This window comes from Anomaloglossus baeobatrachus, chromosome 5, assembly GCF_048569485.1.
Source record: "Anomaloglossus baeobatrachus isolate aAnoBae1 chromosome 5, aAnoBae1.hap1, whole genome shotgun sequence".
NCBI lineage: Eukaryota > Metazoa > Chordata > Amphibia > Anura > Aromobatidae > Anomaloglossus > Anomaloglossus baeobatrachus.
In genome coordinates, this window is record NC_134357.1 from 599,136,069 (window position 1) to 599,148,387 (window position 12,319).

At 40.1% G+C, this 12,319-nt stretch overlaps 1 protein-coding gene across 4 annotated transcripts in view; it reads right to left on the reverse strand.

Annotated features, from left to right (window-relative positions):
- Positions 1–12,319, reverse strand: part of LOC142312557 (actin-related protein 2/3 complex subunit 1A-like) — a 253,388-nt gene that overhangs the window by 24,127 nt on the left and 216,942 nt on the right. For all 4 annotated transcript variants that reach the window (XM_075351544.1, XM_075351546.1, XM_075351545.1 and 1 more), the window contains one exon: positions 11,202–11,408. In XM_075351544.1, the coding sequence (XP_075207659.1) occupies positions 11,202–11,408 (207 nt within the window). The remainder of the gene's footprint in view (positions 1–11,201; positions 11,409–12,319) is intronic.

Sequence of the window (12,319 nt, forward strand, 5' to 3'; positions counted from 1 at the left end):
TAATAGGGGGACGACAGCTCATAATACACTATATATAGGGGTAATAGGGAGACGACAGGTCATAATACATTATATATAGGGTTAATAGGGAGACGACAGCTCATAATACACTATATATAGGGGTAATAGGGAGACGACAGCTCATAATACACTATATATAGGGGTAATAGGGAGACGACAGCTCATAATACACTATATATAGGGGTAATAGGGAGACGACAGCTCATAATACACTATATATAGGGGTAATAGGGAGAAGACAGGTCATAATACACTATATATAGGGGTAATAGGGAGACGACAGCTCATAGTACACTATATATAGGGGTAATAGGGAGACGACAGCTCATAATACATTATATATAGGGGTAATAGGGAGACGACAGCTCATAATACATTATATATAGGGGTAATAGGGAGACGACAGGTCATAATACACTATATATAGGGGTAATAGGGAGATTACAGGTCATAATACACTATATATAGGGGTAATAGGGAGACGACAGCTCATAATACATTATATATAGGGGTAATAGGGAGACGACAGCTCATACATTATATATAGGGGTAATAGGGAGACGACAGCTCATAATACATTATATATAGGGGTAATAGGGAGACGACAGGTCATAATACATTATATATAGGGGTAATAGGGAGACGACAGCTCATAATACACTATATATAGGGGTAATAGCGGGACGACAGCTCATAATACACTATATATATGGGTAATAGGGAGACGACAGGTCAGAATACACTATATATAGGGGTAATAGGGGGACGACAGCTCATAATACACTATATATAGGGGTAATAGGGAGACAACAGCTCATAATACACTATATATAGGGGTAATAGCGGGACGACAGCTCATAATACACTATATATAGGGGTAATAGGGAGACGACAGGTCAGAATACACTATATACAGGGGTAATAGGGGGACGACAGCTCATAATACACTATATATATAGGGGAAATAGGGCGACGACAGGTCAGAATACACTATATATAGGGGTAATAGGGGGACGACAGGTCATAATACACTATATATAGGGGTAATAGGGAGACGACAGCTGATAATACACTATATATAGGGGTAATAGGGAGACGACAGGTCAATACACTATATATAGGGGTAATAGGGGGACGACAGCTCATAATACACTATATATAGGGGTAATAGGGAGACGACAGGTCATAATACATTATATATAGGGTTAATAGGGAGACGACAGCTCATAATACACTATATATAGGGGTAATAGGGAGACGACAGCTCATAATACACTATATATAGGGGTAATAGGGAGACGACAGCTCATAATACACTATATATAGGGGTAATAGGGAGACGACAGCTCATAATACACTATATATAGGGGTAATAGGGAGACGACAGGTCAATACACTATATATAGGGGTAATAGGGGGACGACAGCTCATAATACACTATATATAGGGGTAATAGGGAGACGACAGGTCATAATACATTATATATAGGGTTAATAGGGAGACGACAGCTCATAATACACTATATATAGGGGTAATAGGGAGACGACAGCTCATAATACACTATATATAGGGGTAATAGGGAGACGACAGCTCATAATACACTATATATAGGGGTAATAGGGAGACGACAGCTCATAATACACTATATATAGGGGTAATAGGGAGAAGACAGGTCATAATACACTATATATAGGGGTAATAGGGAGACGACAGCTCATAGTACACTATATATAGGGGTAATAGGGAGACGACAGCTCATAATACATTATATATAGGGGTAATAGGGAGACGACAGCTCATAATACATTATATATAGGGGTAATAGGGAGACGACAGGTCATAATACACTATATATAGGGGTAATAGGGAGATTACAGGTCATAATACACTATATATAGGGGTAATAGGGAGACAACAGCTCATAATACATTATATATAGGGGTAATAGGGAGACGACAGCTCATACATTATATATAGGGGTAATAGGGAGACGACAGCTCATAATACATTATATATAGGGGTAATAGGGAGACGACAGGTCATAATACATTATATATAGGGGTAATAGGGAGACGACAGCTCATAATACACTATATATAGGGGTAATAGCGGGACGACAGCTCATAATACACTATATATATGGGTAATAGGGAGACGACAGGTCAGAATACACTATATATAGGGGTAATAGGGGGACGACAGCTCATAATACACTATATATAGGGGTAATAGGGAGACAACAGCTCATAATACACTATATATAGGGGTAATAGCGGGACGACAGCTCATAATACACTATATATAGGGGTAATAGGGAGACGACAGGTCAGAATACACTATATACAGGGGTAATAGGGGGACGACAGCTCATAATACACTATATATAGGGGAAATAGGGCGACGACAGGTCAGAATACACTATATATAGGGGTAATAGGGGGACGACAGGTCATAATACACTATATATAGGGGTAATAGGGAGACGACAGCTGATAATACACTATATATAGGGGTAATAGGGAGACGACAGGTCAATACACTATATATAGGGGTAATAGGGGGACGACAGCTCATAATACACTATATATAGGGGTAATAGGGAGACGACAGGTCATAATACATTATATATAGGGTTAATAGGGAGACGACAGCTCATAAAACACTATATATAGGGGTAATAGGGAGACGACAGCTCATAATACACTATATATAGGGGTAATAGGGAGACGACAGCTCATAATACACTATATATAGGGGTAATAGGGAGACGACAGCTCATAATACACTATATATAGGGGTAATAGGGAGACGACAGCTCATAATACACTATATATAGGGGTAATAGGGAGACGACAGCTCATAATACACTATATATAGGGGTAATAGGGAGAAGACAGGTCATAATACACTATATATAGGGGTAATAGGGAGACGACAGCTCATAGTACACTATATATAGGGGTAATAGGGAGACGACAGCTCATAATACATTATATATAGGGGTAATAGGGAGACGACAGCTCATAATACATTATATATAGGGGTAATAGGGAGACGACAGGTCATAATACACTATATATAGGGGTAATAGGGAGATTACAGGTCATAATACACTATATATAGGGGTAATAGGGAGACGACAGCTCATAATACATTATATATAGGGGTAATAGGGAGACGACAGCTCATACATTATATATAGGGGTAATAGGGAGACGACAGCTCATAATACATTATATATAGGGGTAATAGGGAGACGACAGGTCATAATACATTATATATAGGGGTAATAGGGAGACGACAGCTCATACATTATATATAGGGGTAATAGGGAGATGACAGGTCATAATACATTATATATAGGGGTAATAGGGAGACGACAGCTCATACATTATATATAGGGGTAATAGGGAGATGACAGGTCAGAATACACTATATATAGGGGTAATAGGGAGACGACAGCTCATAATACACTATATATAAAGGTAATAGGGAGACGACAGGTCATAATACACTATATATAGAGGTAATAGGGGGACGACAGCTCATAATACATTATATATAGGGGTAATAGGGAGACGACAGGTCATAATACACTATATATAGGGGTAATAGGGAGACGACAGCTCATAATACACTATATATAGGGGTAATAGGGGGACGACAGCTCATAATACACTATATATAGGGGTAACAGGGGACGACAGCTCATAATACATTATATATAGGGGTAATAGTGAGACGACAGGTCATAATACATTATATAGAGGGGTAATAGGGAGACAATAGCTCATCATACATTATATAGAGGGGTAATAGGGAGACGACAGCTCATAATACACTATATATAGGGGTAATAGGGGGACGACAGCTCATAATACACTATATATAGGGGTAATAGGGGGACGACAGCTCATAATACATTATATATAGGGGTAATAGTGAGACGACAGGTCATAATACATTATATAGAGGGGTAATAGGGAGACAATAGCTCATCATACATTATATAGAGGGGTAATAGGGAGACAACAGCTCATAATACACTATATATAGGGGTAATAGGGAGACGACAGCTCATAATACACTATATATAGGGGTAATAGGGAGACGACAGCTCATACATTATATATAGGGGTAATAGGGAAACGACAGCTCATAATACACTATATATAGGGGAAATAGGGAGACGACAGCTCATAATACATTATATATAGGGGTAATAGGGGGACGACAGGTCATAATACACTATATATAGGGGTAATAGGGAGACGACAGCTCATAATACATTATATATAGGGGTAATAGGAGGACGACAGCTCATAATACATTATATATAGGGGTAATAGTGAGACGACAGCTCATAATACACTATATATAGGGGTAATAGGGAGACGGCAGGTCATAATACATTATATAGAGGGGTAATAGGGAGACGACAGCTCATAATACACTATATATAGGGGTAATAGGGAGAAGACAGGTCATAATACACTATATATAGGGGTAATAGGGGGACGACAGGTCAGAATACACTATATATAGGGGAAATAGGGCGACGACAGGTCAGAATACACTATATATAGGGGTAATAGGGGGACGACAGGTCATAATACACTATATATAGGGGTAATAGGGCGACGACAGCTCATAATACACTATATATAGGGGAAATAGGGCGACGACAGGTCAGAATACACTATATATAGGGGTAATAGGGCGACGACAGCTCATAATACACTATATATAGGGGAAATAGGGAGACGACAGCTCATAATACACTATATATAAGGGTAATAGGGAGACGACAGCTCATACATTATATATAGGGGTAATAGGGAGACGACAGGTCAGAATACACTATATATAGGGGTAATAGGGAGACGACAGCTCATAATACACTATATATAGGGGTAATAGGGGGACGACAGGTCAGAATACACTATATATAGGGGAAATAGGGCGACGACAGGTCAGAATACACTATATATAGGGGTAATAGGGGGACGACAGGTCATAATACACTATATATAGGGGTAATAGGGAGACGACAGCTGATAATACACTATATATAGGGGTAATAGGGGGGGCGACAGGTCATAATACACTATATATAGGGGTAATAGGGAGACGACAGCTCATAATACACTATATATAGGGGTAATAGGGGGACGACAGGTCAGAATACACTATATATAGGGGTAATAGGGGGACGACAGGTCAGAATACACTATATATAGGGGTAATAGGGGGACGACAGCTGATAATACACTATATATAGGGGTAATAGGGAGACGACAGCTCATAATACACTATATATAGGGGTAATAGGGAGACGACAGGTCATAATACACTATATACAGGGGTAATAGGGGGACGACAGCTCATAATACACTATATATAGGGGTAATAGGGAGACGACAGGTCATAATACATTATATATAGGGTTAATAGGGAGACGACAGCTCATAATACACTATATATAGGGGTAATAGGGAGACGACAGCTCATAATACACTATATATAGGGGTAATAGGGAGACGACAGCTCATAATACACTATATATAGGGGTAATAGGGAGACGACAGCTCATAATACACTATATATAGGGGTAATAGGGAGACGACAAGTCATAATACACTATATATAGGGGTAATAGGGAGACGACAGCTCATAATACACTATATATAGGGGTAATAGGGAGACGACAGCTTATAATACATTATATATAGGGGTAATAGGGGGACGACAGCTCATAATACATTATATATAGGGGAAATAGGGAGACGGCAGGTCATAATACATTATATATAGGGGTAATAGGGAGATGACAGGTCATAATACATTATATATAGGGGTAATAGGGGGACGACAGCTCATAATACATTATATATAGGGGTAATAGGGAGACGACAGCTCATAATACATTATATATAGGGGAAATAGGGAGACGGCAGGTCATAATACATTATATATAGGGGTAATAGGGAGACGACAGCTCATAATACATTATATATAGGGGAAATAGGGAGACGGCAGGTCATAATACATTATATATAGGGGTAATAGGGAGATGACAGGTCATAATACATTATATATAGGGGAAATAGGGAGACGGCAGGTCATAATACACTATATATAGGGGAAATAGGGAGACGGCAGGTCATAATACACTATATATAGGGGAAATAGGGAGACGGCAGGTCAGAATACACTATATATAGGGGTAATAGGGGGGACGACAGGTCATAATACACTATATATAGGGATAATAGGAAGACGACAGCTGATAATACACTATATACAGGGGTAATAGGGAGACGACAGGTCATAATACACTATATACAGGGGTAATAGGGGGACGACAGCTCATAATACACTATATATAGGGGTAATAGGGAGACGACAGGTCATAATACATTATATATAGGGTTAATAGGGAGACGACAGGTCATAATACATTATATAGAGGGGTAATAGGGAGACAATAGCTCATCATACATTATATAGAGGGGTAATAGGGAGACGACAGCTCATAATACACTATATATAGGGGTAATAGGGAGACGACAGCTCATACATTATATATAGGGGTAATAGGGAAACGACAGCTCATAATACACTATATATAGGGGTAATAGGGAGACGACAGCTCATAATACATTATATATAGGGGAAATAGGGAGACGGCAGGTCATAATACACTATATATAGGGGTAATAGGGAGACGACAGCTCATAATACATTATATATAGGGGTAATAGGGAGACGACAGCTCATAATACATTATATATAGGGGAAATAGGGAGACGGCAGGTCATAATACATTATATATAGGGGTAATAGGGAGACAACAGGTCATAATACATTATATATAGGGGAAATAGGGAGACGGCAGGTCATAATACACTATATATAGGGGAAATAGGGAGACGGCAGGTCATAATACACTATATATAGGGGAAATAGGGAGACGGCAGGTCAGAATACACTATATATAGGGGTAATAGGGGGACGACAGGTCATAATACACTATATATAGGGATAATAGGAAGACGACAGCTGATAATACACTATATACAGGGGTAATAGGGAGACGACAGGTCATAATACACTATATATAGGGGTAATAGGGAGACGACAGGTCATAATACACTATATATAGGGGTAATAGGGGGACGACAGCTCATAATACACTATATATAGGGGTAATAGGGAGACGACAGGTCATAATACATTATATATAGGGTTAATAGGGAGACGACAGCTCATAATACACTATATATAGGGGTAATAGGGAGACGACAGCTCATAATACACTATATATAGGGGTAATAGGGAGACGACAGCTCATAATACACTATATATAGGGGTAATAGGGAGACGACAGCTCATAATACACTATATATAGGGGTAATAGGGAGATGACAGGTCATAATACACTATATATAGGGGTAATAGGGAGACGACAGCTCATAGTACACTATATATAGGGGTAATAGGGAGACAACAGCTCATAATACATTATATATAGGGGTAATAGGGAGACGACAGCTCATAATACATTATATATAGGGGTAATAGGGAGACGACAGGTCATAATACACTATATATAGGGGTAATAGGGAGACGACAGCTCATAATACACTATATATAGGGGTAATAGGGAGACGACAGGTCATAATACACTATATATAGGGGAAATAGGGAGACGGCAGGTCATAATACACTATATATAGGGGAAATAGGGAGACGGCAGGTCAGAATACACTATATATAGGGGTAATAGGGGGACGACAGGTCATAATACACTATATATAGGGATAATAGGAAGACGACAGCTGATAATACACTATATACAGGGGTAATAGGGAGACGACAGGTCATAATACACTATATATAGGGGTAATAGGGAGACGACAGCTCATAATACACTATATATAGGGGTAATAGGGAGACGACAGCTCATAATACACTATATATAGGGGTAATAGGGAGACGACAGCTCATAATACACTATATATAGGGGTAATAGGGAGACGACAGCTCATAATACACTATATATAGGGGTAATAGGGAGATGACAGGTCATAATACACTATATATAGGGGTAATAGGGAGACGACAGCTCATAGTACACTATATATAGGGGTATTAGGGAGACGACAGCTCATAATACATTATATATAGGGGTAATAGGGAGATGACAGCTCATAATACATTATATATAGGGGTAATAGGGAGACGACAGCTCATAGTACACTATATATAGGGGTAATAGGGAGACGACAGCTCATAATACATTATATATAGGGGTAATAGGGAGACGACAGCTCATAATACATTATATATAGGGGTAATAGGGAGACGACAGGTCATAATACACTATATATAGGGGTAATAGGGAGACGACAGCTCATAATACATTATATATAGGGGTAATAGTGAGACGACAGCTCATACATTATATATAGGGGTAATAGGGGGACGACAGCTCATAATACATTATATATAGGGGTAATAGGGAGACGACAGGTCATAATACATTATATATAGGGGTAATAGGGAGACGACAGCTCATACATTATATATAGGGGTAATAGGGAGATGACAGGTCATAATACACTATATATAGGGGTAATAGGGAGATGACAGCTCATACATTATATATAGGGATAATAGGGAGACGACAGGTCAGAATACACTATATATAGGGGTAATAGGGAGACGACAGCTCATAATACACTATATATAAAGGTAATAGGGAGACGACAGGTCAGAATACACTATATATAGGGGTAATAGGGAGACGACAGCTCATAATACACTATATAGAAAGGTAATAGGGAGACGACAGGTCATAATACACTTTATATAGGGGTAATAGGGAGACGACAGCTGATAATACACTATATATAGGGGTAATAGGGAGACGACAGCTCATAATACATTATATATAGGGGTAATAGGGAGACGACAGCTCATAATACATTATATATAGGGGAAATAGGGAGACGGCAGGTCATAATACATTATATATAGGGGTAATAGGGAGACGACAGGTCAGAATACACTATATATAGGGGTAATAGGGAGACGACAGGTCATAATACATTATATATAGGGGAAATAGGGAGACGACAGGTCATAATACACTATATATAGGGGAAATAGGGAGACAACAGCTCATAATGCATTATATATAGGGGTAATAGGGAGACGACAGCTCATAATACATTATATATAGGGGTAATAGGGAGACGACAGCTCATAATGCATTATATATAGGGGTAATAGGGAGATGACAGCTCATAATACATTATATATAGGGGTAATAGGGAGACGACAGCTCATAATGCATTATATATAGGGGTAATAGGGAGATGACAGCTCATAATACATTATATATAGGGGTAATAGGGAGATTTCAGTTCAAAATATATTATATATAGGGGTAATAGGGTGAGTAAAGATTACATACAGTATATTTAGTTGTTATAGTGCGATTACAGGTCACATATTATATACAGTGGGTACTGAAAGTATTCAGACGCCTTTACATTTCTCACTCTGTATCATTGCAGCCATTTGGTAAATTCTCAGTAATGTTCACTCTGCCCCATCCCCCATCCTGACAGAAAAAAACAGAAATGTAGAAATTTTTGCAAATTTATTAAACATGAAAAATTGAAATCACATGGTCATAAGTATTCAGCCCCTTTCCTTAGTATAACACATGGTGATAAGTATTCAGCCCCTTTGCTCAGACACTCATATGTAAGTCACACGCTGTCCATTTCCTTGTGATCCTCCTTGAGATGGTTTTGCTCCTTCATTGGAGTCCAGCTGTGTGAAATTACACTGATGGGACGTGATTTGGAAAGGCGCACACCTGTCTATATAAGACCTCACAGCTCACACTGCATGTCACACCAAATGAGAATCATGAGGTCAAAGGAACGGCCCAAGTAGCTCAGAGACAGAATTGTGGAAAGGCACAGATCTGGCCAAGGTTACAAAAGAATTTATGTAGTCCTCAAAGTTCCTAAGATCACAGTGGCCTCCATAATCCTTAAATGGAAGATGTTTAGGACAAGCAGAACTCTTCTTAGACCTGGCCATGCAGCCAAACTGAGGAATCATGGGAGAAGAGCCTTGGTGAGAGAGGTAAAGAAGAACCCCGAGATCACTGCGGCTGAGCTCCAGAGATGCAGTAGGGAGATGGGAGAAAGACTACAAAGTCACCTATCACTGCAGCCGCCACCAGTCCGGCCTTTATGGCAGAGTGGCCCGTTGGAAGCCTCTCCTCAGTGCAAGACATATGAAAGCCGCAGAGTTTGCAAAAAAAACCCATAAAGGACTCCCAGACTATGAGAAATAAGATTTTCTGGTCTGATGAGACCAAGACAGAACTTTCTGGTGATAATTATAAGCGGTATGTGTGGTGAAAACCAGGCACTGCTCATCACCTGCCCAATACAATGCCCACAGTGAGACATGGTGGTGGCAGCATCATGCTATGGGGCAGGGACAGGACAACTGGTTACAATTGAAGGAAAGATGAATGTGGCCAAAGTACAGAGCTATCCTGGAAGAAAACCTCTTCCAGATGCTCTGGACGTCAGACTTGGCCGAAGGTTCACCTTCCAACAAGACAGCTAAAATAACAGCTAAAATAACAAAGCAGCGGCTTCAGAACAACTCAGTGACCATTCTTGACCGGCCCAGACAGAGCCCTGACCTAAACCCAATTGAGCATCTGGAGAGACCTGAAAATGGCGTCCACCAACGTTCACCTTCCAACCTGACGGAACTGGAGAGGATCTGCAAGGAAGAATGGCCGAGGATCCCCAAATCCAGGATCCCAAGAAGACTCATGGCTGTACTAACTGAAAAGGGAGGGTGCCTCTACTCAACACTGAGCAAAGGGGCTGAATACTGATGACCATGTGAGACTTCAGGTTTTCTTGTTTAATACATTTGCAAAAATTCCTATATCTCTGTTTTTTTTCTGTCAATATGGGGGATGGGGTGTAGCGTGCACATTAATGAGAATTTACCAAATGCCTGCAATGAAACGAAGAGGGAAACGTTTACAGGGGTGTGAATACTTTCTGTACCCACTGTATTGGTGTTATTATAGATTGGACATTATACGGTGAATGAATACTTATTCTCACTCTTTGTCGTGTGTAGAGTCGGCCACATTGACCAAACTATTGTGGTCAACCCAAGCCAGGCACTGACCACTGGGAGAGAAGGAAACTCCATGCACCCATCCACCATTATTGCCTCTCTCAAAAAGAAGCTCCCCGAAAGGCATCTTGGTCCCCCACAATGTGGCACTCGGCTTCTCCTCAATCTCCTTTACATACGTGGAGAAAATTCTGAAGAAAGAGAACAGAAGTGGTTTGGTTATGAAACTGAGGAAAGAGAGCGCAGATAGGGTCTCACCAGATTAAACCTAGCGGTGTGTAGAAGATCACACTCACCTTCGAGGGTCGTGAGAGTCACAGCCCCTGTGAAGGCATAACAGATAATGGCGGCTGCCGCAGCCTCATGTGGGTCAGTGTTCGGTGCACGCTACCGCCGAATGAGGAAAACTGTTGATTATTCTTATATTTCATAGATCTACTACGCGTTTCAGGGATCAAGTCCCCTTCTTCAGGACAAAAAGAAAAAGTTATTGTTGATTCTTCTTTTTGTCCTAAAGAAGGGGACTGGATCCCTGAAACGCGTAGTAGACCTATGAAATAAAAGAATTTATTTATAATCACCAATCTCTTCATTCGGTGGTAGCCCGGCGTTAACCCCGCTTCCTCTCTCCAGCACCGAATTTATGGTTCTGCACACTAGAAGAGATCAGAAGACGAGAACTAAAGGTGAACATTAAAGCATGATAGGGGTGAGGGGGTGGATACATCTCCTCGCCTGGGGGGGTTGTGTAAGACAGAACCACTATGTAGGCACAAAGGCTGCTGCAGATCCACGGGTGTAGAGACACCAATATAATGAGGTGGAAAGTGGTTCCTCTCTGCTGCCGTGTAACCAAGCGATGAGTCGCTTTAAATTAACAAGGTTTATTTATCCACGTGTTTCGAGGCAATCTGGCCTCATCTTCAGGATAAACCATAATCACCTCGAAATGCGTAAATAAACCTGTTAATTTAATCCAACTCATCGCTTGGTTACACGGCAGCACAAAGGAAGCACTTTCCACCTCATCACTTGAAGAGTTCAGTAATATTATTATTTATTATTATAGCGCCATTTATTCCATGGCGCTTTACAAGTGAAA